The following is a 27,961-nucleotide window of genomic DNA, read 5'->3' on the forward strand; positions in this document are numbered from 1 at the left end:
ACAAATTTTTTTTTATTAGAAACCTGGAAAACAACCGGAAGTTCAACACTAGCAACAGCCAATCAAATAAGCTTAACGGGAACTGTAGTTCTTTCGTAGACACTCGCCGCACCTTCTTAATTATTTTCACCGTTTGGGAAGACTACACATTTGTGTGTCAACACCTTTGCGAACCAGCGGAGAACATCTCACCTATATTTTGTGGATTTGGGGCTTAAAAATAAGAAAAACCACTTTCAACATTTTTTAAATTGAACACTTCGGAAGATTATTGAGCGGCCAAGCATCGGAGGGAAAACAAGTTCCGCGAATCAACCATTGTTTTTAAAGACGACAGGTAAGGAATTAACGCCGCTCACCAAACAACTCGTTTTTATGAGTGGTGAAGTAGGTGGCTGAGTTACAAATTGATATTAAGTGCACTAGCTGGGTTATGGATTTTTAAACCTCTATAGAGGGCACATATATAGTGAGTGGATATATATATTTTTTTTTATTCGGACCCCAATTAGCCTGAAACTATTAGATTAGCTCGAAACCTAGCTAGCAGGTGTGGTGACATATTCTACACTTCCTCCACTTGTACATCCTGTGTGCCTGTATTTCCGGGTTTAATCTCATTTGTTGACTCTAAGGACCCTTTGAGGGCTCTATTTTGAGTAAATATTTTTAATGTTTTTTTATTACAAAGTACGTATACTTATTTTGTAAAGATTGTCCTAAATAATGATGTAACTACTATTTTTTTTTTTTTTTTTTACGTTTCTTAATTTCATGTATGTAATGTAATGGTTAGTCACTAAGGGGGAATTAATAGGGATTAGTTACTAATACACTTCCATATCAGTACAAACTATTCATTTTAACCACATTACGGTCAGGTTTTACCCTCCTGTTATTATTTTTTTGCTAAAAATGCTGATCTTTCTTTCACATAAAAGTACTGTAGCTTATTTTGTGTGGTGTGGTTCTTATATTATTTTGATCAGGCACGTACTCGGCTACCAAAGGGTTCGTGGGATGCAGGCAGCGCAGGGGAGCTGCAGGATTCAGCACACCACCGCTGGCGTAGTTAGTCTTTTACTTCCTAGCGTTTACACAGCTTTCTGTAGCTAATTTAGTTTCAGCAACGCAAGACTTCCGCGTAATTCCATAAATACCGAAAATTACGCCGTTTAAAAGAAACTCGACTTTTAAAAAAATATTAGAAACGTAAAGAAAGTTCAATTACAGTCATGTAGTAATAAAGAGAAGATACTGAGGTAAGTATTAGGTGCTGTGTGTGTGTGTGTGTGTGTGTGTGTGTGTGTGTGTGTGTGTGTGTATATATATATACACACACACACACACACACACACACACACACACACACACACACACATACATACATATGTGTGTGTGTGTATGTATATGTATGTATGTGGTGTGTGTGTGTGTGTGTATGTGTATATATATATATATATATATATATATATATATATATATATATATATATATATATATATATATATAAAAATCTCAAGAACTTCAAATGCGTCTCCAAAACTATCAAACGCTATAATGAAACGGGTTCTTGTGAGGACCGTGCGAGAGAAGGAAGACCAAGAGCTACCTCTGCTGCAGAGTTTCTTAGATTTACATGACTTTTTTGTGGAGTAAAAAAAAAATGGCTGATCTTTTTGGACCTACACTGTTCAGCGCAGACTGCATGAGTCAGGCCTTTTAAAAACCCATTACTTCGGAAGAACAACAAACTTGATCGAGCAAGAAACACAAGGGATGGACATTAGATCAGTAGAAAACTGTCTTTGGTCTGATGAGTCCAGCTTTCTGGCTCTAAACAGAAATCAGGGGTGGTGTGATGGTGTGGGGATGCTTTGCTGGTGACACTGTCGGTGTCAAAATTGAGGGCACACATAACCAGCATGGCTACCATTCCATCTGGTTTGCACTTAGTCGGGGCAATCATTTGTTTTCCAGCAAGACAATTACCTCTAGGTTATGTAAGAGCTGTTTGTTTAAGTATCGGAGTGCTGCATCAGCTGACCTCGGTCTCAACAATCCCCCGATCCAAATCTTGACCAAAGAAGGAAGGAAAAGTAGCCAACAAGCAGCTGCCTCCTAAATTAGTGTGAGGTTCTGTGTGGTGGTCAGTTCGCAGCAGTGAAGGAGATGAATCTGTTCCAATAAGTAAAATTTTTGTAAAAAAATATATTTTAATATATTTCCTTTAAAAGTCTGCATTTTCTTTTGAGTCAAATTCTTATATTTAATGTCAATTAGAATAATAAGACATTTTGGCTGTTACCAAGAACATAAAGTCTATAAATATAATATCAATTTTATAATATATTTTAATAGCTGAATTTTTCGAGGGGAAAAAATAGCCACTATTGTACATCAATACAAGTTTTTCTGCCCCAACATTTTCTTTAAATTTTGTGATCATTCTTAATGCATCATAATAGATTAAATCATGCACTGAAAGCACGCACTCTAAACACGCACAAGTCTTATCTACTAGACCTCATCGAGTCACGTACGTGCGTGGGCGTGTTTTCTTCTGTGTTTTTGCAACATACTCGATCATGTCGAATCGCTCATCGTTTAAAGTTCAACGGCGATATTATCGTAGATTATGTATATCGCACACACCCCTACTTCCCTGCCTCACAGAAAACATGTCAACTACCGTTACATGTACAAGGCTCAAGCCTGATCGAGAACTAAAAACACCTAGATGATAATTGACATTAGCATCAATAATAAATCAGTCTCTAACAGGTGTCTCCACTTGCTCCTGGGAAACTTTTTTCTTTTTGTCGATTTTGTAGTCTAATGAAGTATGCAAATATAAAAAAACAAAACAAAACACTGACGTCTTCCCCAAAATGTTTCCTTCCAAAGCCTTTTGTGTGTTTATGGTACCAGGGCTTTGAGCCAGCCCGAGTCTTCACTCTTCATTTATAATTAACGTTGAGTTGTGAAATCCTGAGAGGACATAAAATGAGATTTAGCGGTTTGCAACAGGCCACTTAATTTAAACAATGTAATAAAGGCTTTTTGACTGCGTGAAACAGCTCGCCGCTTAATGAAATGGCTCCTCACAGACTAGCGGATATAATTTAACAGCGTATAATAATGTCTCCGTTTTGAATATTTTGGACTCCGGGCCCAGCTTTACGGTCCTCGCCCATTAGCGTGATCAGTTTGGATGGCAGGCAGCTGGGTGGGGTTTGTATTAAAAATTGATGCTGGATCTTTGAATGTCTGATTGGAAAAAAAATAAAGCACGATGGTGATACTAAGTCGTGGTCAACGCGGCAAGCTTTTTCTGTCACGGTTACGATTTTATCACGCCGGTGTCTCTTGTCATATAACTTTCTTTTCGGCTTCTCCCGTTAGGGGTCGCCACAGCGGATCCTCCGCACGTTTGATTTGGCACATGTTTTACGCTGGATGCCCTTCCTAACGCAACCCTCCCCAATTTATCCGGGCTTGGGACCGGCACTGAGAGTGGCTGGGGATGGTTCCCTGACCGGGAATCGAACCCGGGTCGCAGCGGTGGGAGCGCTGCATCTTAACCACTAGACCACCAGGGGACCTGGTGTCTCTTGTCATATAAGAATCTAATATTTGACAACTAAAAAGACTATTCGGTCATTTATGACGTTCTACATCCATGTGAAGGCAGTAGGGGCGTAACGGTACACGTATTCCTACCAGGCCATTTCGGTCCGGGACTGTTGGTCACACGTGTGCTAAAAGCGATCGTTGTTTTTGCGTGCGGAACATAGTTAAAAGTTCCCTCACGAACATGTTAAGCAGCAGATGTTGGCAAGTTTGTTTAGTCTTTGCCTCGCACTTGGAGCGCAGTGAACCGGAAAGACGATTCGGGTGCAACTCCATTAAAAGTACTGAAACTACATTGGGCAGATTGTGCTTTTTTTTTTATTTTTTATTTTTTTATTTATTTATTAATTTTTTCTCTCTCGTCTCAACAAATTTTTATATTACACCGAGCACTGGAGCCTAAAGCATTCCTGTCTGCATCCTTGTTATTTGTTACAGTAAATATAATAGTTATCATCAAGAATCAACTTTATTATCCAATCACGTGTCTCGAGGGGCTTCAGAATTTGCATAGAACAGTGCACGAAGCCAAAACACTCAACACATTGAGTCACTGAAACCAGACAGTTGAAGATTGGAAAGATTCGATTTAAATCAATTCATTTTATTTGTATAGCGCTTTTAACAATAAACATTGTCTCAAAGCAGCTTTACACAGATAATGTGGCGATTAAAAGTAAATATGTCCTTGTAAGTTCGTTTGTCCCTGATGAGCAACTGTGGCAAGGATAAACTCCCCGAGATGGCATAAGGAAGAAACCTTGAGAGGAACCAGACTCAAGAGGGAACCCATCCTCATCTGGGTTGCACCGAATGTCCATTTGAAGCAGATATACAATGTTGCGGGGTACAGTGTTGATGATCAGGGATGTCACCTAGTTTTTTTTTTTTCCCCTCCAGTCCATTTCAGTGAGCTGACATTTAGTCAAGGTTTTTTTTTAATTTATTTTATTGTGTCTCCCCTCTGTATAACATCTTTCATGTCAGACACGTAAACATGTGCTCAGCCACCGGCAGAAGAAAATTCTAATTGCAGTTGAAAATGATACATGATTACACCATAATAAATACCCCTTTTTCCTCTTTTTTAATGGATGGGTAGAAATCACTAATAATGACTAGTGTGTGTGTGTCTCGTTTTTCAGTTCGCAGACGTGGCTTCGGCTTGACTGAGCATGCTCAGGAGTGAATGAACCCCCGCCCGTCGTCACATTGCCACGACAACGATGAGAATGGAAGAGATTAGGAACGAAGCAGATACGGCCCCAATGGATTCCATGTCGCTCTACGCCGTGATGTATCCAGTGTTTAACGAGGTACAAAGGGAGATACAGATACATACGTCCTCGCTCGCTCGCTTTCACGCACTCGGAGGTCACTTATTTTTTTTAAACAAGCCTATCTTGTAGTTCTATGTCAGTGAACCTAAAAATGGCCAACGTGTGTAGATTTATGGTAGGTGTATCTACTAATGTGCCCACTAGTGTCTTTTTAACGTTGTGTTTAATGGGTTATGGACAATAAGAACAAAACTATTGGGACACCTGACCTTTTCTGCCATTTGTGGTTCTTCTCCAAACTGTTACCAAAAAACTTGAGGCACACAATTGTATAGGACGTCTATTACATTACATTTTGCATTTACTTGGAAAGCCAAATGGCGATGCCCCTGTGCACAAAGTGAGCTCCATGAAGATCTGGTTTACATGCTTTGGTGAGGGAGATCTTGAGTGGCCTGCTATAGAGCTCTGATCTCAGCCCTACTGAAAACCTTTTAGTTGAATTGAAACACTGACTGCACCCCAGAGCTCCTCACCCACATCAGTACCTGCCTTTCGCTATACCCTTGTGTCCGATGAACACAAATATCCACAAGCACACTCAGTTGATTCAGTAAACACTGTTTGATAGCTGCAGCTTTTGTTTGGTCGAGTCATTCATTAAATCTGACACATGCAACCAGTTAACAGATCAAATATTTAATATATATCTAATTGTATCCTTATTTAGTTACTCTGTGTTTGGTAACGAGGCGCTGCAACTGATGGCACCTGCATTCATACTGTAGCAACTAGTTTCTAACTAATCAATTATTTGATTGTTGATTATAAATATAATATATTATGTGTCAGACAGTCATTAATGCAATGGGATGCAAAATCATGATCCTGTTAAACAGCTACTTTAAATAGGGTGCAAAATTCGGCAATCAAATATTCAATTAATAATCACTGGACTCATATTTGGAAGTTCTGTTCTGTTTTCTGTGCAAACTACTGAGTAGTCACCAATCAGAGGCCGCATTTTTATAACGTCCTCATGTAGACCTCTTACAAAGTATTTTACAGCATTTTAAAACTGCAAAAATATAAGTGTTTTAATACAAAAAATGAAGCCATTGTTATCAACCCTAACAAATACAAATTACAAAATGTCCTACAGCAGGGCTTCAGGAAAAGCCACATGCAGTTCGTCCCTGCAGTCTCCTTTGCTCTTTTTTTCCACCCTCCATTTTCTATTAATCTTCCCGCGGCACTAGTAAGTCAAGGCCATTTGACACTAATTGTTTGAGCGCATAACTGATTGTGTTTAAATCACCTTGATGAAGACAGAAAGGAAGAGAAATGATATTGTCAATATTAACACATTAGATAAATTCGAACTTTTGCCGAGACTTTGGCAGGAACGTGATTTCAGATTTTTCTGCTAATCTTTTTTTTTTTTTATTTTAAAGTGTTTGCAGTTGTTTTTCGTTTAATTTAAATCTGATTATTACTGGATTATTAGGCAGCATGTGGGTGTATCTTTTTACTCATCATTATAAAACCAGGAACATGTTTACTGAGTATTTTTCTTTGCTATTGCAGTTGGAGAGAGTGAATCTGTCTGCAGCACAAACCCTAAGGGCTGCTTTCATAAAGGTAATAAAAGCACACCTGTGTGCTCTACTGTGGTTTTACATGGTCTAAAAAGAAAGTGCTGTCATTCTTTGCTATAATGAGGCAGATATGTGGTGGTGTTTCTTTTCTGTCGTCTTTGCTGATCCAAATAAAATATTAAACTGCACACAGGCAGAGAAGGAAAACCCGGGTCTCACCCAAGAGATCATCATGAAGATCTTAGAGAAGAAAAATGTAGAGATCAACTTCTCAGAGTCTTTATTACGCATGGCTGCAGACGACGTCAAAGGTGTGTGGTTGTTTTTTTTTTTTTTTTTTTTTTTTTTTTTTGTGCGTGCGAGCGTGCGAGCGTTTCTGCATGCTTCAAATTTGGTGAGCGTCCTCTAGGTGGAGCTGTTGACCTACAAATGGCTTTTTATATAAAAAGCATGTTTTATGGTAATATTTTTTTCCCCCTTCGCCGTAATTTAATTTCCTGCTTTCCACGACACATTTTTGTCACATCTTCAGAATCATGCCAGTAATGAATTCACAGGCACACTTGTGTTTGAATGTGAAATTTCCCTCCATCCTTAATCCAGGCCCGTTTTCATACCTTTTCATCTGATTTTGTAATCCCTATTTACACTTTGTGTGCGTGTCCCAGCATTGATTGTTTATTGAAATAGGCAGGCCTTTGTCGATAAAGTTTATCGCTGTCATGTGTATACTTTAATACTTCGTGGTACTGTGTTCTTAATGCCAAATTCAGCTTTGACAATCTGTCTTGAAGGGCATTTTCCCCGGACGAGATCTTTTACGCTAGCTGTTTTTTATTTTTATTATTATTTTTTTTAAACCAATCATCCTGTTCACAAAGCTACAGGGAGGACGCAGATCGGGACCACGAATAAACACGCTTATATGGGGCATGGAAAATAATAAAGCAGCCATAACAATAACTGTCGCTCTTGAGAGAGAGACTTACTCTCCAAAGTGCATTTGAAGAAAAAGACACACACACACACACACACACACACACACACACACACACACACACACACACACACACACACACACACACACACACGTGCGCACACGTTTGCTCTCCACTCTGTATACATTCTGCACAGTGCTCGTAATCCGACAATATTGGAAACTCATTTTCTTTGGCTTGTGTTGTCTCACCTTGTCATCCAAGGGTCCAGACTTATAGTCTTCCCTATAATACCTTTCTTATTAGTTTTACTGTATGTACAGAAGAACATAAAAAAATATCCGTGCATCCGATCGAACACACCCAATTCACAGTTTTTATTAAGCACTTTATTTTATTTTTTTTATGCATCGAATTTCGGCAACCCGAATAGATTTATTTCTGACGAACTGTTTATTCATGTCCTAACCCTCCCCTGCATTCAAGCTTCATTTATATGTATGCTGCATCAGAGTCAGAAATGTGCATGATGTGGGGTGGAGGGTGCAGGGGGCATAGGGTCAGCATTACCATAACAGCAAGGAGCATGCGAGTAAAGGAGCATTTTAATCACCCTGTTTGTGTTTTTCAGCAAGTTTGAAATCATTTCCTACCCCGACAAAATCTCATTCATTTGCGATAATCACCTTTGTCACCGACTCTTAACATTTTTTATGTACTTGTTACAAAAACTGTAAACGTCATTGTATTTGGGACAGCGACAATGACGGTGAAATAATTCGACACTTTTTTTTTTTTTTTTTCACCTACGAAAAATGTCATTTCAAACAAGAAAATAACACCTTAATGAATTAATCAGCATTTATGTAAGAATTCTGTTTTCAACACTAAGGAGAAACCCAAATTATCCAATTATATGCGTTCGTGCTTTTGATTTGTTATCGGAACAGACTTGATAAACGTAAATAAAGAAGAAAATTAGGGCAAAAAACTTGTGAAGCAACAAACCAAATTTGACAGTTTTTGCATCTTTATTCGAGGCTGCAAGTATTTCATTTAACACACAACAAAAACATAAAATGAACTTGCCTTACGAAGGTTGTTTTTTTTTTTTTTTTTTTTTTCGCACATGGGGAAAAACAGCACTGGTTCATTTCCAGTTCCTGTATGCGTCCGTGCATTACATACCTACTGTTTTTAATCAGAACTCATGATTGATGTCTGACACCCACCAGTCTGTGAAGAAACGAGGTGAAAAGTAGAGTCTGATTTGTGCTTTGCCAGTACAGCACAATCGCATTTTTCACCGGCTCTAAAAAGGGCTGTCAGAACTAGTTTTTGAGTTTAGTGCAAACTTATGATGTTATGTCAGCTGTTATTAAAGTGATGTATGGGTGTGATTTGTGTCCACAGAGTACATGATTGACAGGCCAGAGCGAGAGTTTCAGGAGCTGAACGAGCGAGCCCGAGCACTGAAACGGATCCTCAGCAAAATCCCGGACGAGATTAACGACAGAGTTCGCTTCCTGCAGACCATCAAGTACACAGACACACACCTGCACACACACAATATGAGAGCGCTGTCTTTACAGACTTATTTTCCCCATATTGAGTCACACCATTTGTGATTTGTTGAAATAGTCAATAACTCTGTCAGAACTTTTGTTCCTCATAGGAGTGTGATTGAGTTTTCAGGCTCCGGTTGTGTTTGGAAACGGATCGTCTGGCTGTCAGTTTATTACATTTACAGTATTTTTAGGTTGCGTCATAGCGCTAGTGGGTGGTATGGTTAAAAAAAATAAAAAATCATTCTGGCACAGTATTAACTTTAAATTTTTACTGCGTCACGATGCCGTACAAGCACTAGCGCTTTATTAATTGGCAAAAAAAAAAATAATTGCCCTTTGAACACATTATGAAAACGCAAAGTGCCATTATTGATACAAACCTTCTACAAAAAGAACATTCTATCCAACAATATACTTAAAAATACAAATATATCTGATAAATGTTATGCTTTTTGTTTCCATTGTAAAATTCAATGAATTCTCACTGATGATTAGAAACTTTAAAACATTTGAACATTGTTTATTAGTAACATCTGTAACCGTCATGCAGAATCATAAAACAATGCATCTTCAGTTTAATTTCATATTGGAATATGAGGAAAAATGTGATCTCATTGACTTTGACCATGACATGGTTGGTGTTGCCAGATGGGCTGATTTAAGTATTTCAGATCTCCTGGGGCCAAACAGGAATCTGAAGCTTCAGTGGGCACAGGATCACAGAAACTGGAGAGAAAATTTGTATATTTTTTTTATCAATCCAGTCCAGTGTAGGTGAACTTGTGCCCGTTTTAGCTGCTAGGTATAGAGCATAGGACTCAGACGTTGACTAGGGCCATTCACAAGATTTTTAAAAGTGCTTTACCACAAAAGTCATTTACCACAAATAAGGATCTAAAATGCATGTATACAGCTTTTTCTGAGTTATTTACCGACCAAGATTCCTTTTCTTGGTTGACTACTTTGCAACCCAAATGTAGTCTTGGACATATGTTTTTTTTTTTTTGTGCACAACATTTAGTTTTTTCAGTTTCTAAGCCTTCCTGTCAACTCAAACCAGTCTGGCAGTTATCTTGTGACTTCTTGAGGCTTTTTAGCCTGCTGAGCTCCAGCTGTCCCAAAATTCAGGAATAACATGCTAGAAATCAGAAATTCTATGCACAAAATCATTAGACAATAATATATTTTAAGCTCCACCACCTATATTTTAATGGGGAAAAAATAAACGCAAATTTATTGGAAAGTGTGTCTGGTATGTCCAGATTTCCAAAACGTCACAATATAGCAATGTTTATTTCTAAAGGTTTTTTTTTTTTGCTTATTCAGACTATGTTTGTTAGTTCCTTCTGGGATGGCTTCTTCTTCTGAAGTAGCACAAATAGACAGTAAAGACAGTAATACAGGCAGTTAAAGGTGGTATCATAATCGAACATATCAACAATAGGAATCGATTAAACAATTTTTATGTATTTATTTTTAATGGGACATATGTAAATGATAAATTAAACTGTGTGTCATAAATTTCATACTACTTTACAAGCTAAATACCAATTCTGTATGACTAATCTCACTGTTTTGCTACACACAGAGACATAGCAAGTGCCATTAAGGAGCTCCTGGATACAGTCAACAACGTCTTTAAGAAATACCAGTACCAGAACCGAAGAGTGAGTCGACCTTTGTGCTGTTTACTGAATGAGCTTATGCACTATGGGTGGAATAAATGGTTCTTTATACACCACAAACCTGTTGGGAACCATTCAAAACGCAGCGCCTCGTTTTTTTTATTATTTGTATTGAATTAAAAGTCATAGGTATTCTGCATGTGCTGCAATGCACGTGTTAATAGTTGTATTATTTTTAAACGTAAAAAAAAAATCCACAATTTCTCGTGCAGTTTGGTTGGCATGGTTTTGGAAAGTTCATTGAGGAGAGTTGCTGTGTTCTTTGCAGGTACTGGAGCACCAGAAGAAAGAGTTTGTAAAATACTCCAAAAGCTTCAGCGACACTCTGAAAACGTACTTCAAAGATGGAAAGTAAGCAGGTCTTGTTTAAATATAAATTCCAGGCAAAGCATAAACAGCACAGAGTGAAGAGCCGGTGCTTTGTAATAACAATATCCTAATAGTAATTGCTTTCTTGAGGGACTGGGTGGGAATATTCAGTAGCTGTATAAAACAGGATACAACATGGTGATATTTTTTTGTAAATAATTTCGTTGAATAAAACATTTGAGGACATTCGAGCACCGACTCGCTTCGGCTGATGAACGACCTTATGTTGTCTGCATGACCTAATAGCCCATTGCAGGCTAAGCACTAGATTGCATCTTGTGTGACATTACAGAATGAATATAAATTAACGTCAGACAGAAAAATCCTGAAATAGTGGAAATCGCGCAGCCAGTACTGCTCTCATCATCGACAACATCGCAATAAAAGCACAATCTTATTTATTCCATCAAAGCCCGCCAGTGTTGTTATGTGAGCACATAAAAAGCAAACAAGCGGCAGGGAACAATACCAAGACATTATCGTAGACAGGGAAAATAATAGGTTGCTAAATGAGAGAGGCCTAAAATTTAAATAATGGGAATATAAGAGAGCCTTGAAATGTCAGGCAGCACACTTTAGATTTTTTGTCTTGGGCTGCTTGAAACTATGTAATGCTTATTATGAAATTATTTTCATGTAACTGTTACCGTTTGAGCACTCTGTGGACTAAAATTAGTAATATCAGCTCAGTGTATATTAGGAATACCTGTACCCCAGGTCATTTCTTGCAATTCCAAATCAAGGGGAAGCTCTGATCTTAATGACATGCCATACATGACTATGACATGGTTGGTGTTGCTGTTTGAGCTGTTCATCAGCGTATTGCGATAGGATACATTGCTGCCAGAAGGTACGCATCTCCAGCGATGCCTTACTCTTGCCAGCGGGCAACAAAGATCACTTGACTCCGTGTCAGAGTGCGTATTTTTTCTGTCCTTTTGGTGTTTCGACACCGCCGGACACTGCAGGTGTGCTTCGTCTGGCTCCGCCCTCCACTCGCAAACCGGGCTCGTCAACGTGCTCGCACGCTGCCGCGTACATAAATTACAGTATTGTAAGCCATTATATGATTTACATAAATTTGAAACTCATCAGACTATTCAGTTTATTATCATCCCAATGAATGAGGATATTAGGTCTTATTTATCCTATAAAATGGGCGAAAGTTAGTGCGTATATAGCAGCTGACATGCTGCAATGGTGGATCTGGATAACTAGAAGATTTGGCGCACTCCATGTTTTCCTCGTTGTCGGCTTTGAACTCTTTGCTCTGGGATATCGTGGTTGACGCTGTATGCAACTTTGCCTTGCAGGGGTCATTTACAAGTAGTTTAGAATAGTAGATATTTTTTTGTAAAAAAAAATAAAATAAATGTTAACAAAATAAAATAGGGTTTGCAGATCAAACTGGTTAGTTCTCGATTTGTCCCTTGAGGAACGCAAATACATTTTAGAGAGATACTTAAACATCGAATGTTTTGCTAAGGCATTGGAATCTATCTACATGGATCAAGAATAACTGTATGGTACATCTATAGACAACTGTATTTTACGTTGAGCAAAGACTGATCATTATCATTATGACTAAAAGGGATGTGTTCAGATACCATCATAAGTCCTTAATGTCTACATCCAGGCTCACTGAGTTGATTAGGGACACTGGTAATCCTGCACAGCCATGCAATTATCCAGCCAATCATGTGACTGTAGTGCGATTCATAAACTCAGGACAGGATGGAGATATGCAGATACAGACAAAATGTTAATGTTCATATCAAATGCCAGACCCTGAATACAGGGTCAGATTTAATTCAATCTGACCCTGTATAAACCTCTATAATGTACCTTATATCTGCAGTAGACCATTTGTAAGAGGCAAAAACATTTGTATAGCATGAAATAAATACATCTTAGGGTTAGAATCTGAAATTGGAGTTACAATCTTTGTTTTTATCCCTTCTTCTCTCGCTGTCTCTTTGTCTCACAGGGCAATAAACGTGTTCGTCAGTGCCAACCGGCTCATCCACCAAACCAACCTGATCCTCCAGACCTTCAAGACAGTTGCATAGGAGATTGATTTCACCTTCATTTTTTAAAAATACAATATAAGCTTCATGTGAACATGGAAAAATGTTAGGGACTGTAATTTATTAATCTAATGGGTCAATTACTTTGGGATAGTCAGAGTCTAAGTTCTAATTTTCTTTAATAGCTGGGTAAAGAGCCAAGATTTTTTTTTTCATGCCATTTTTTTAAATTCTTTTTTTTATTTATACATTTTATTCCTCCTCATCTTTCAGTCCAAGTCTTTATTCGGGTGTTTTAACGGCAAACATTTCCGGTCATCAGTGGAAAGAAGAGCTAATGTTCACTCTCTACTGGACTTTTCCTGTCCTGTCTTGTCTTATCCTCGAAACCCTGGAGAAAGACAACGGGCAGAGGGGAGATTATATATTTAATAAATATTTGGTAGCAGGAATATAAAAATAAATAGACTGCATACTGTCTACAATTTTCTTGTCTTCTACTTTTTTTAATATATTATTTGGATTTGGTGGTGTTTCCGGACTTCTAGCATTGCTACAATTTATATATGGGAAAAAATATTCTTTCATTCATTGTGGGTAACAGCTTTATGGTCGTGGAGTCTCTAGAACATTTATATATAACGTACACCATCACATGAATACTTATGTACATGCGTTTTTTATTTTTAATAAATTCGCAACGATTTCGAACAAACTTCTCTTCACGTTGTCAATATTGTTTGTAGGGTTTTGAGGAAAAAAAATATTGAATTTAATCCTTTTTAGAATAAGGCTGTAACAACAAAATGTGCTTTTACAAGCATTTCCAACAATTGAATTTTTATTGTTAATAGGAACAAATATTACCCTAACTGCTAGTTGATGTTTTTAAGCCATTGGAAGCCATTTGTTCGGATAGTATGCTTCTTTATTAATTTTCTTTTTATCTGATTTAATTCAATCTGACCCTGTATAAACCTCTATAATGTACCTTATATCTGCAGTAGACCATTTGTAAGAGGCAAAAACATTTGTATAGCATGAAATAAATACATCTTAGGGTTAGAATCTGAAATTGGAGTTACAATCTTTGTTTTTATCTCTTCTTCTCTCGCTGTCTCTTTGTCTCACAGGGCAATAAACGTGTTCGTCAGTGCCAACCGGCTCATCCACCAAACCAACCTGATCCTCCAGACCTTCAAGACAGTTGCATAGGAGATTGATTTCACCTTCATTTTTTAAAAATACAATATAAGCTTCATGTGAACATGGAAAAATGTTAGGGACTGTAATTTATTAATCTAATGGGTCAATTACTTTGGGATAGTCAGAGTCTAAGTTCTAATTTTCTTTAATAGCTGGGTAAAGAGCCAAGATTTTTTTTTTCATGCCATTTTTTTAAATTCTTTTTTTTATTTATACATTTTATTCCTCCTCATCTTTCAGTCCAAGTCTTTATTCGGGTGTTTTAACGGCAAACATTTCCGGTCATCAGTGGAAAGAAGAGCTAATGTTCACTCTCTACTGGACTTTTCCTGTCCTGTCTTGTCTTATCCTCGAAACCCTGGAGAAAGACAACGGGCAGAGGGGAGATTATATATTTAATAAATATTTGGTAGCAGGAATATAAAAATAAATAGACTGCATACTGTCTACAATTTTCTTGTCTTCTACTTTTTTTAATATATTATTTGGATTTGGTGGTGTTTCCGGACTTCTAGCATTGCTACAATTTATATATGGGAAAAAATATTCTTTCATTCATTGTGGGTAACAGCTTTATGGTCGTGGAGTCTCTAGAACATTTATATATAACGTACACCATCACATGAATACTTATGTACATGCGTTTTTTATTTTTAATAAATTCGCAACGATTTCGAACAAACTTCTCTTCACGTTGTCAATATTGTTTGTAGGGTTTTGAGGAAAAAAAATATTGAATTTAATCCTTTTTAGAATAAGGCTGTAACAACAAAATGTGCTTTTACAAGCATTTCCAACAATTGAATTTTTATTGTTAATAGGAACAAATATTACCCTAACTGCTAGTTGATGTTTTTAAGCCATTGGAAGCCATTTGTTCGGATAGTATGCTTCTTTATTAATTTTCTTTTTATCTGATTTAATTCAATCTGACCCTGTATAAACCTCTATAATGTACCTTATATCTGCAGTAGACCATTTGTAAGAGGCAAAAACATTTGTATAGCATGAAATAAATACATCTTAGGGTTAGAATCTGAAATTGGAGTTACAATCTTTGTTTTTATCTCTTCTTCTCTCGCTGTCTCTTTGTCTCACAGGGCAATAAACGTGTTCGTCAGTGCCAACCGGCTCATCCACCAAACCAACCTGATCCTCCAGACCTTCAAGACAGTTGCATAGGAGATTGATTTCACCTTCATTTTTTAAAAATACAATATAAGCTTCATGTGAACATGGAAAAATGTTAGGGACTGTAATTTATTAATCTAATGGGTCAATTACTTTGGGATAGTCAGAGTCTAAGTTCTAATTTTCTTTAATAGCTGGGTAAAGAGCCAAGATTTTTTTTTTCATGCCATTTTTTTAAATTCTTTTTTTTATTTATACATTTTATTCCTCCTCATCTTTCAGTCCAAGTCTTTATTCGGGTGTTTTAACGGCAAACATTTCCGGTCATCAGTGGAAAGAAGAGCTAATGTTCACTCTCTACTGGACTTTTCCTGTCCTGTCTTGTCTTATCCTCGAAACCCTGGAGAAAGACAACGGGCAGAGGGGAGATTATATATTTAATAAATATTTGGTAGCAGGAATATAAAAATAAATAGACTGCATACTGTCTACAATTTTCTTGTCTTCTACTTTTTTTAATATATTATTTGGATTTGGTGGTGTTTCCGGACTTCTAGCATTGCTACAATTTATATATGGGAAAAAATATTCTTTCATTCATTGTGGGTAACAGCTTTATGGTCGTGGAGTCTCTAGAACATTTATATATAACGTACACCATCACATGAATACTTATGTACATGCGTTTTTTATTTTTAATAAATTCGCAACGATTTCGAACAAACTTCTCTTCACGTTGTCAATATTGTTTGTAGGGTTTTGAGGAAAAAAAATATTGAATTTAATCCTTTTTAGAATAAGGCTGTAACAACAAAATGTGCTTTTACAAGCATTTCCAACAATTGAATTTTTATTGTTAATAGGAACAAATATTACCCTAACTGCTAGTTGATGTTTTTAAGCCATTGGAAGCCATTTGTTCGGATAGTATGCTTCTTTATTAATTTTCTTTTTATCTGAAGTTAGAAAAGTATTTTATTAAGTGTTTCTAGATCAGAGATGCACAAACAAGGACTCTCAGGCCAAAGTTGGCCTGTGGTGGCCTTTGATTAGGCCTGTCATACCTTATATGTGAAGAGAAAAAAATTGCTAATTGGAGAAAATAAGAACCAACTTCATGTTTCTCATTAGAGGTTTCTGAATAGCAGTTTTTGGCATTGAAATCTATAATAAATTAATTGTTTTTATTATACTGTAAGTTTCACTGAACTACAATGTTGAAAATATAATTGCATTTGTTAAGCAGATTACAGAGTAATAGTTTCCATTTAAATATTTCTAAATATAAAATCATAAATGAGGAACAATGGTGATTTAATTGTAATATAATGTGTGGAATAATGCAACAGTTTTTTCATCAAGTTTGATTTTTGGCTCTTTGTAGGAAAATATTTGGGAATCTCTGCTCTAGATTATAGGGCTCTGTAAAATATTCTATTTAATTCATTTTTATTTGTGTAGCACTTTTAGCAATGAACATTGTCTCAAAGCAGCTTTACACAGATAATGTGGTGATAAAGAGCATCTTATTAATTCTTTATTAGTGTAAGTTTGACCCTGGTGAGGAAGCTGGTGGCGACTATGGCAAGGAAAAACTCCCCGAGATGCCATAAGGAAGAAAGATGTCGAGTAACCAGACTCAGGAGGGAACCCATCCTCATCCAAACTGTAATCCTGAGTCAGTGTAGCAGACTGTTGACATTAACTACAGTCCAAATACATCCTCAAAGCTCCTGTTCTTACTTCGGAATTTCATAGAACCACCCAAGGCGTTGATGAGAAACCGTCCCCAGCTGTACAGAGTGGCCTCCAATCGAAGAGAACACTATCCAGAGGCAGGCCTGGACAAAGTGGGAAGATCTACTGAGGGAACAGTGGTCACTGGAACCTCAGGAGCATGTTTAACTTGAGAGAGAGAGAGAGAGAAGAGGGGTGACAGGAAGAGAAGGATATGGATTATGTGTCCTTATTGTTGTATGAAAGTTAAGGACACTGTCTAGTAAATGTAGTTTAGTTTTTTTTTTTTATTAGACATTGTTACTTTCTACATAGCAGTTTTCCTAAACAAAAGCATACATGTAGTTGTCATAGTTAATAATCAGATATAATAGTACAATAAGCTTCACTGACTATAAGGCTTCAGCTCCGGTAGCAGATAATTTCCTAAAACAATAGGACAATTTGTAATCTAGACCATATCTAGGTTATTTCTGTGAAAATAAAAATGCCTGCTACAGGAATGCAGCTTATACAACATAGCAATGAATATTCAGAGTGGAGGATTTAAAGAGGCGTATCTCATTGCCCGGAATGATTCTAGCCTGAATAAAGTATAGTGGACATCTTCTTTTACCCAAAGAATTTGATAGAAACGCGTCATGGTGTCCCTTATCTCATTTATATTTTTAATTACTGAAAAGCTCCTGTTTTAAAATGGATATTGAATTAAATGTCTGTGACCTGATTTGAAACATTATCTTCACGTATGAAAGTGCTGATCAGTTAATTATTTTTTTATCTCGGACCATTAAATAATGTGTAGAAATCAGAGTCACAAATGATCCCGGAGGGTTTGCGCCGTGGGAAAATGAATTATTTTGGCTCTATTGCTCTCCTTGGAATATAGTTTTGTTAAGAAGATATGATTGGGGCCAGAAGACTGAGCCCAAACTCAGTGACTACATCATTGGGCAAATTGATGAATGAGTCAATATCCAGTGTTGTTAAAAGAAAACAACAATTAAAAGCTTGGAAATGCACATCCAACAACGATAATTGTTTTTTGTGAATATTTATGATGAACGAAACTTAATACCAGCAGGCATATCTATCTATCTATCTATCTATCTATCTATCTATCTATCTATCTATCTATCTATCTATCTATCTATCTATCTATCTATCTATCTATCTATCTATCTATCTATCTATCTATCTATCTATCCATCCATCCATCCATCCATCCATCCATCCATCCATCCATCCATCCATCCATCCATCCATCCACCCACCCACCCACCCACAGAGCTTTGGGAAAGTATTCAGACCCCCTTCAATTTTATGTTGCAGCTTGATACTACAATGATTCAAATAGAGATTTTTTTTCCTATAAATCTACACCCCATGATGACAAAGTAAAAACTAAATTCTAAAAACAGAAAAAGAGAAACCCGAAATATCATGTATGTCAGCATTAAGTACTTTTGCTTCTCGAAGAAAAACTTGAAATATCAAACAATACTGTATATAAGTATTTAGACCCTTTGTAACAACCCTTGAAAATAGGCTCAGGTGCCTTCCAAATCTCTTGATCGTTGCTAGGATGTTTCTACACCTTAATTCTTATTAGCCATTTGCAGTTTAATACATAAAATCATCCAGATACAAGCCAATTCTGTTATAAACCATCAGAATGGGGAAATAAAGTGATCTCACCATGGCAGGATTGTTAATGGCAGATGGGCTAGTTGATGTATTTTTTCATAACTGCTGATCTGCTGAGATTTTCACATACAGTCTCTAGAGTTTACTTAAAAAAAAATACCAATGCTTTCATGATTAGAGAGTAGAGACAGAGAACTCTTCTATAACTCAAGGTAACCTCTTTGTACAATTTAAGATGTACATGGTAGCTCAGTGGATAGATGTTAGACTTCTGATTGGAAGATTATTGGTTTAAACCCAGCACCACAAGATGCGACCATTGGGCCCTTGAGCAAGGCCCTTAATCCTTAATTGCTAAATTGCTAAGGGAAGTTGTTCTGATTAAGGGTGTCCTCAGGTTGCTTGGTGGACATAGCCTTACCAAAACTACACACTTAAAGACAGGACAAATGTTGGTCTACTGAATCTTGATTTCTGCTCAGACAAAAAGATTGATTTGAATAAGAATTTGGTCCTGGCAACATGAATCAATGGACTTAACCTGCCTTGTTTAAACAGTCCAGTCCTCGTGGAGGCGCTGTAATGTTGTGAGGAATTGACACACTTTGGGCTAATCAATCATCACTCAAATACCACAGACTATTTGAGTATTGTTACTCTTTATGGCCACAATTTATCCTTCCTCTAATGGCTACATCCAGCATGATGACACAAAACAAAAGTCATCTCAAACTGGTCTCGTGCACATAACACTGGGTTCAGGGTTATTCAGTGGCCTTCCTAGTCCCTGATCTGAATCCAATAGAGCACATTTGGGATGTAGTAGAATGGGAGCATAAAATTGCTCTTGAAAAATGTACACTATCTCCATGATGCTGTGACATCAACATGACCAGAATCCCAACTCCATTTTTGCAATATTCTGTAGAATCCATGCTATAAAGTACTAGAGCTGTTTTGAGAGCAAAGTGAGATCCTACCCAGTATTAGTGTAATAAAATGCTCAGTGTGTGTGTAGGATGGTACTGATCAGAACCTCGTACTATTAACTAGAGCTTATTTTTTGTCTACCATCAGCCTGCTAGCACTCAGACTTCGCTTGATTGCCGCTGCCCTGAGTCAACTTTCCGATTTATTTTTCTATTTAAAATTTTCTTTAACAGTATTGCATCAGCTTCACCCTCAGGAGTGAGTTAAAAAAAGTGCCTGTTACATAATTCATTCATTCTTCATCAGTAACTGCTTTATCCTGATTAAATAAGATCGGGTGGACTTCTGATCAGAAATCTTCGATCATGAGTTTAAATCCCACACAATTCCCCTGACTGCTCAGTTGTATAAATAAGTTACTCTGGATAAGTGTTTCTTACTATGTCTAAATGCCATAAATACCAAATAAACAATAAACAACAAAATACCAGGTTTGTGTTGGAGTCTATTCAGGGAAAACTGGGTGGGGGAGCACACTGGAATACACTCAGGATGCGATGCTTGTGACACTACAGATAGGGTGCCACTATAAAAGGGAAATGCAAAGCACACATACATTCACACCTAGAGGCAATCCACCTGCTGGCATGTTTTTGGGAGTTTGGAGGAAATTGAAGAACCCAGTGAAAACTCACATGAACACGGGATGAACGTGGGAAACTCGACACAGCCAGTAATCTCAGCTCAAGATCGAGGGTCTCGGGTGTACCAGCTGTTGCCACTGTATGTAAAGTTGTGTAAATAAAAGATTAAAAAAAAGCAGCAGTCATGTAACTGTCTGGAAAAGTTACGCATATGATGCTTCAGGGAAGTGAAAAAGATACATAGCTCTCGGCCTCATAATGCGATTTGTCAGACATGATCTCTCTTAGCTTGAAAGACCTGTTTTGTGTATAATAAGTCTACTCTTAAGGACCCTTAATATCATTGTTAAATAGCTGATCAAGTAAAGACAACTGAAAGTATGACTGGAAAGGTGTGTGTAAGTGACAATTAAGAGTATTTTATATAAAATATAGTGCTGAGCTTTGTGTGTAAATGCAGCGCTATTGGGTTTCCGGGGTGATGGTTTGTTATGGTGTGTGTGTGTGTGTGTGTTAGTGGCGAGAGAGAAAATAAAGCTTTTGTTCTCACTGAAGCCCTGGACAACAATTGTTTAAAGCCCTCGAGAGCCGGGAAAGCGAGAGATGTGGAAACTGTAATAAAACTCTTTCCCCGTTGCCTCTCTCCAGTGTGTGTGTGTGTGTGTGTGTGTGTGTTGGGGAAAAATGTGCCCCAGGCTCAGATAAGCTTTTCTCTAGTGTCCAATCTGTGAAAAGAGGAATGGCTTGGACGCATAAACACGTCCTCGTCTCGGTCCCTTGTTGCCTGGAGACCTGGATGGGCTTTAAAAGAGAAAGATCATAAAAGAAAAGTGTTGTGTAGATGTGTGTATGTGTGTGGCATCTGTTTCGATTAACCACCAGCAGTGCTACAACTCAAGACGACTTCTCTCGGTTCTTGCAGGACTTTTTCCTCTGTTTGTTTCTTAGAACTCCACTTAGTGTTGTAGAGAATTTTAAAGGAGTTTATATCCTTATATCCAAACTTTTTTGAGCCTTTTTGCTAAAGAGCCTTGTGAGAAGCTTTCATGTGCTGGACCCACTTCACACAAAGAGTGATAGGTAGGGATTTTTTTAATGTAAATTTAGAATTCATTGATTTCTATTGATGTTTTTATTCAAATGAAGTGTGTCACAATGAGACAATCTATATCCGTAGCTGATTCTTTGTTGCATAGAATTTTATGCGTCAAAATGCGTAACATGGCACTATTCATTGGTGCTTTTTGTAAAAAATAACCCGTGTGCCACTTGACCCTGATTGTTGTGATATTCTTAGTGTAATCTTATACAACAGTCTTTCCCCCCATATTTCTGTTGCTCTAAACCTTTATGAACTTATTACGCACATATAAATCTGGTGTGTTCTTTTTCTATATTTTTTTTATAACTCTAAATTTGGCTTTCCACACGGAGCATCTTATATCGTAGGTGTAGCTTCAGTTTTGAAACATTCAGTTTTATAAACACAATAACAGAACAATTTGATGGTTGAAAAGTACTTTAACATGCACTTTACAGTTTCTTAGAAAGAAAAGGGAAAGTAAACCAATAAGTGATTTCCATAAAAACTACAGCTTTTTATTAAACCTTACATTATGCTTGTCTTTGCCACAATATCACACTGTAACACTCTGTAAACAATAATTCATTTTATTATGTGTAATTTAAGCAGCAAAGCATACAGGAAAAGAAATCTTGAAATATCCTAGTTCTATTTTAAGTTCTAGCAGCTCGGATATGAGAGGTTTATCACGAAGGGGACTTTCAGAGAAATGTAAGAGTGTGAAGGATTTATAAAAAAAAATTTCAGATAATGGTTGGATAATATTTTAGAAAATAAGAATTGGGATGCCTGAGTTTTCCAACCATCTGTGCTTCTTCCCCAAACCATTACCACAAAGTCAAAGGCAGATAATTTACTATTTCTGCTTTGACTTGAACTAGGAGAAATAAACCTGTTCTAGCACTACAATGTCCCTGTGCACAGAGCTAGCTTCATGAAGATATGGTTTAAAAAGGAATAGAGTGGAATTGATTGGACTGCTATAGAGCTCTGATTTCAATTCGATTGAACACTTCTGGGATGAATTGGAACACTGAATGTACCCCAAACCTCCTCATCAAATGTCAGTATCTGATTTGTATCTGAATGATCACAAATCTCTACACAAGTGCACTCCAAAATCTAGTGGAACATCTCATAAGAGTGAAAGTGTTTGTGGGGATTAAATGTGAAATGTGACATTAAGCACACCTGAATCAAATGGTCGGGGGTCCACAATCTATATAGTGTATAAAGACTACACTTTCCAAAATTGGTGGGGATTCAATCAGACAATTTTAAAAAGGTTTCGAGGTCTGAACTGTTCAGATAAAATCTTATGCAGACCTTATGGATCTATAAAAACTAAAAACCAACTACATATTCAACAATCTCTACATATCAACTGTTTATGCTTGGTGCTAGTAATAAACTTTCTTTCGGCTTCTCCCGTTAGGGGTCGCCACAGCGGATCATCCGCATGTTTGATTTGGCACATGTTTTTACGCTGGATGCCCTTCCTAACCCAACCCTCCCCATTTATCCGGGCTTGGGACCGGTACTAAGAGTGGCTGGGGTTGGTTCCCTGACCGGGGATCGAACCCGGGCCGCAGCGGTGAGAGCGCCGCATCCTAACCAATAGAACACCAGGGACCCCATGCTTGGTGCTAGTAATATTTGCACTTTATTTGCATTGTACTCCAGTTCCAAAAGTTCTAAATCTTTTTTTCCCCCAGCGCCTCAGTGCATAATTTCTGTCTACATCTAGGCACAGTTAACTCGATATTCTTTGCATTAAAACCAAAAAGTATTCTGCATCTGGCTGTTGCATTTGAATAACAGAAAGTCATATAAAATGATCATTCCTGCATAATACATGCTAGATTACATTTTGAATCACAGCCTCAGTGATTCCTGATATATATACCTCTGAGAAACCTTATGATTCATGGTATTAAAACAATATTAAATCTAATATGTGTGTATCTATGGCACGTTTTTTTTACATTCAAACACACATTTGATGACTAGGGACAGTTAAATGGTTTAAAAAACTCTAGGTTTTCTATCTCTGACTATGAGCTGATGTTCCATGGCACACTCCTAAATATATACACCCTTTGGCTATACTAATGTCCCTTTTTAAATAATAAATTAATATCTAATGCTTCCCTTTGAGATAACAGAGGTACGGTCTAGAGAGAGAAGTGGGTCCTGATGTACTTGCTTTATCTAAAAATTAGGTTTACCAGTTAATTTCTTAGAAATGTATTTATAGATTTTCAAATGAAGCATGTGTTTGTGTTCTTATATGATCCTTCTTTCAACATTGTCCATGTATTCAGGGGAAATTCTTTGGGAAATTGCTGCAGACCTGTTGTCCCTTTCTTTAAAAAAATAAAAAAGGATTGTACTGTATCCCCAGCATTATTCTTTCTCGGTGGTGATTCATCTTTCAGTCTAAACCCTCTTCACAAGAGTTGCTGGTAAAAAGGCCGCTCTCAAAATTCATATTAAGCTTATTCCTCCTCTGAAGTCAGGCTTTTTAAGTTCCTTTGTAGATGTTTTTCTTTGCGGAGTTTTTGCTCGAAAGGGTCACTGCCAGGCCATTTTATTGGGTGCATCTTTTATCTGCATCTTAATTCTGTTCTAGTTTTAGTTGTTTATTTTGTTACAAAAAAAAAAAAAAAACCCTAATATGTGTAGATAATTCATAGAGATTTTAACATTACTCAAGGCATCCCAGCAGTCTGGATTCATTAACTCTCACCTCAGTGTTGCATCTCTGACTAATCCTGTGCTGGGTAGCAGAGTTGGTCTCTTTGTGAACTTTGCCTTTTTTTACCCAAAGGAAATGCACACTTGTGTCCTCTAGGCTTTGATTGACAGCTAAAACCATGGCAACAGGGAGGGACGTGGAGATGCTTGAGAGTCGGCTGAGCATAGAGGACTTCATCAAGATGCAGAAGCTGTTTCAGGTGAGATCAGTGAGCTTTAGCAGGGTAGATGAGACAGTGTTTTAATATGTGTGTGTGTGTGTGTGCACTTGAGTGAGTAAGGAAGCTTGGATTATGAGGTTAAGGACTTCTTGATCTTTCCATTTTTTTCCCCCCCATCTTACTTATGTTCAGGAAAGTAGGTATGGGATTTTATATGCGTCTAAAATAAGTAAATAAAAGATAAGTCAAATAAGTTAAAAATCAGCAGTTCACAATATTTATTTAATGATTATTGACAATAGCATAATAAAAAAAGGCATAATTAAGACTAGACATAGACTTTTTTTTCTACCTCTTTCTCTTCTTCTTTTAATAAAAATGCTTAAATGATTGGACATTTTAATAATTAAACATGCTATAGGTAAAAAAAAAAAGAAAAAAACATGTTTTACCTTGTCCCAACTGGAAAACCAAAAAAAAGGCTGTTTTGAAATCAATAACTGAAGTGAAATAAAGAAATGTATAAATACATTGAAGCGATCATTCGATAATACTAGACTACTTTTATTTAAAGTATGGATTTTCATTACTGTTCTCATTGTTTATTTTTTATTTTTTGGCGACTTCGTTAGATTTTAGTATAAATGGTCTTCCATAAAAGCACATATCCAGAAGAGGTGATAAACAGGTAAAAGTAAGAATTATGCTTTGGCATACACATAGAAAGTGTTCTTTGATTCTGTGAAATTGAGAGACTGTGGTGTTTCTGCATTATTCTGAAGTTTGATCATTGAATCAAATTCTATTTTAACCACCATTTTCTAAACTTTTGGCTTCTGCAAAAAAAACTCTGACAGTTATTAATACCAATATTTCAACATTGGTAAACACAGGCAGCACTGTGGAATATAATGATGTATTATTGACCTACAGTTTTATTGTCTAAAAATCACTTCTCATCCCAGGTTATTGTTTTACATTTGTTCCTTGGACAAACCAACAACTTTCCGAAACAGAAACACATCTTTGATATCGAAGCTTTATATCTGACTGGAGTTATTCTTATGTTTTATTACTTCCGTTAAAATATTAAACCCAATTTTATTATTATTTTTTTATTCCAGACGTGCAGTGGCTCTGGTGATTCAACGCCCATGCAGAGGGAAGATTTTGTAGAACAGTTCCACTCCGTGATTGGCCGTGGCTCTCGAGAGGAATACGAGCGTTTATTTGACAATGTGGACGTTTCCAGGGAGGGCTGGGTGGACTGGCATCGCCTCGCATCTTACCTTCTTCTGGGACTTTCAGAGAGACAAGAGCAAGCTACCATGTCTGCAGTGCCACGTTGGTGCTCGCCTCGACTTCTACATGTCCCTCACAGAGAGCAAATCCAAAGTCTGGTTCACCTGAGCACTGGCTGCTACTTAAGTGTGAGTAAAGAGGGCATGATGGCGATGTGGACTGATAATCTAACACTTCTCAAGAAACACAAGCTCCACAATGATTCAGTCAAACCCAAAGATCTCTGGGTTACGGGTTTGGTGGTGCTGCCTAACGTCCACAAAGTAAGTACATTGAGAGACATAATCATCTTATAACTATGTAATAAACATTAAAGTGTAAGGTGCTAAATTAAGAGAATATCTCACTGTTTGTTTGCAAAGTTTCACTGGATCACCTTATCACTTGTTAATTTCTGTTAAAATATAAATGATAAAGCACCTAGTCATATTCTTCAAAAAGCCTGCCTCCTGTTTCCTCGGTGCACTTGTTAACTACCATTGGTGCCGAAATCGGGAAGTGAGGAATAAACATTGCTTTCATAAAGATCCTTGAGTCATTCAGTACATGTCTGTAAATACATTTGCCTACTTGACCACACACAGGTGCACCTATTGATACATTACAGAGCTTCTTATTCTTTAATCCACCCCTCATTGACAACCAATGCGTGACAGCACTGTTGTTGCCACAAGTCTGTGTTGTCATGATATGCTTCATAACAAGAACGATTGAATCTCTGCCTACTGTGTGCAACATAAATAAGCAGTAATAGACTGGTAGTACTTTGTACATGTACATACCTTATATAATTGTTTAGGGTGTCTTTGGATGCGGTATTAAAAACAATTACATTTACTTGAACTTGGAAACCCAAACCTGTTCCATCATGGCAATGCCCTTATGCACAATGCAAGCTGCATTAAGATATAGTTTACATGGTTTGAAAAGAAAGATCTCGAGTGGCCTGCTATAGAGCTCTGATCTCAACTGTACTGAACACCTTTGATATAAATTGGAATACTAAGTGCACCCCAAGCCTTCTCAGCCTACATCTTTCCTAACACCCTTGTGGCTAATAAACACAAATGCCCACAAGCACACTCCACAATCTGGTGGAACATCCCAGAAGAGCATCCCAGAAGACTAAAGGGAATTATAAAAGCAAATTGGGACTGAATGTGGAATGCGATGTTAAAAAAGCACATACTATACTAATGACCAGGTGTCTGCAAACATTTGGCAATATTGTGTGTATATTAAATGTACATGTGTGTAAAGTAGTAAGAAAGAGTGCTCTGAACAAGAATAATAGAAAATGAAGAATTCTTTTTCTGATTGATGCCAGCTTTGCTTATTAACTCTACATATGGTGCCTCTGTGCTTAAGGCTCTTGCTGACCAAACGGTCAAAGGTTCAAGCCCCAGCACCACAAATTGCTGGGCTCATGAGCTAGGTTCTAAACCTAATTTGCTCCTGAGATGCTATTCTGCTTTATCTGCCATCAGGTTCTGCCACATCGGCACACTCCGTAGCAAAATTTTCTAGCCTAGGGTTTTGCCAATTCATATAATAAAAGGCTATTTGTTTTTTCTATGCTTAAATCCATATGTACTGTAACTATCTTAATGAGATAGAAACAATTTAGTTTACTTTCCAAGAAATTTTAATCTAATTATTAAAATGTAAAATTCATATAACTAAATTATTTCTATTGCTTCTCTTTCCTTTGAGTTATTTTGTATGCATATATGTCATTTTTTAATCTGTCCTGTCTTCCGATCTCTGCTTTAGCTCGCTGTTTCCTTCACCAGTAAGGAGATATGCTTTTATGATCTGCTCTCAAAACAAGAGTTCAGCTGTCAATATAAAATTCATAGCCTGCGACACACTCCCATCTGCCTACATTATTGGTACGATCCTGCGAGACCTGAAAATGCCGTCCTCAGCTTTGGAGATGTGGCAGGACAGGTAAGCTTTGAAATGATTTCCAACAGGAACCACTACCTGCCACACATATTTGATCAGTTATCAAATATTAATGACCAACTAAATTCATTTTATATTTGCTGGGTCACAAATCCTCACACAAAGAATGAAATCAATCTGAATATCTTGGTCACACACACCGTCTGTCCATATTCTATTGATTTCATTCACAAAGGGAACATGAAACAGGTGTTTGCAGATGAGTACAGAAATCATCCAGTAAGTAGCTAATAAGATAAGCCACAATTGGTAAAGACACATGGAGGGGTTGGGGTATCAAAGCATGGGGGGAGAGG

General features: G+C 37.2%; 2 protein-coding genes and 1 long non-coding RNA gene across 5 annotated transcripts in view; all 3 read left to right on the forward strand.

Annotated features, from left to right (window-relative positions):
* Window positions 1-61: 61 nt before the first annotated feature.
* On the forward strand, window positions 62-13,813 carry pdcd10a (programmed cell death 10a). 2 transcript variants are annotated; one of them, XM_083553182.1, is made up of 8 exons: window positions 62-337; window positions 4,779-4,949; window positions 6,501-6,554; window positions 6,705-6,822; window positions 8,863-8,989; window positions 10,606-10,684; window positions 10,971-11,053; window positions 13,059-13,813. In XM_083553182.1, the coding sequence occupies exons 2-8, from the start codon at window positions 4,860-4,862 to the stop codon at window positions 13,138-13,140; spliced, it is 633 nt and encodes a 210-aa protein (XP_083409308.1). In that variant the 5' UTR covers window positions 62-337; window positions 4,779-4,859; the 3' UTR covers window positions 13,141-13,813. The 2 variants fall into 2 exon arrangements, with proteins under 2 accessions (XP_083409308.1, XP_083409309.1); XM_083553183.1 differs by lacking the exon at window positions 62-337 and adding an exon at window positions 1,015-1,262.
* LOC310732578 lies at window positions 8,997-10,243 on the forward strand. The gene is made up of 2 exons (XR_014535511.1): window positions 8,997-10,009; window positions 10,048-10,243. It is a non-coding gene; the product is annotated as an uncharacterized lncRNA (long non-coding RNA).
* A 7,294-nt stretch (window positions 13,814-21,107) lies between the features above and the next one.
* LOC310732402 (cilia- and flagella-associated protein 337-like) overlaps window positions 21,108-27,961 on the forward strand; it is a 55,060-nt gene continuing 48,206 nt past the window's right edge. For both annotated transcript variants that reach the window (XM_083552894.1, XM_083552895.1), the window contains exons 1-4: window positions 21,108-21,473; window positions 24,332-24,434; window positions 25,520-25,960; window positions 27,471-27,647. In XM_083552894.1, the coding sequence (XP_083409020.1) occupies window positions 24,354-24,434; window positions 25,520-25,960; window positions 27,471-27,647 (699 nt within the window). In that variant the 5' untranslated portion in view covers window positions 21,108-21,473; window positions 24,332-24,353. The remainder of the gene's footprint in view (window positions 21,474-24,331; window positions 24,435-25,519; window positions 25,961-27,470; window positions 27,648-27,961) is intronic.

Source organism: Silurus aristotelis (assembly GCF_946808225.1).
Source record: "Silurus aristotelis genome assembly, chromosome: 10".
In the NCBI taxonomy this organism is placed as follows: Eukaryota; Metazoa; Chordata; class Actinopteri; order Siluriformes; family Siluridae; genus Silurus; species Silurus aristotelis.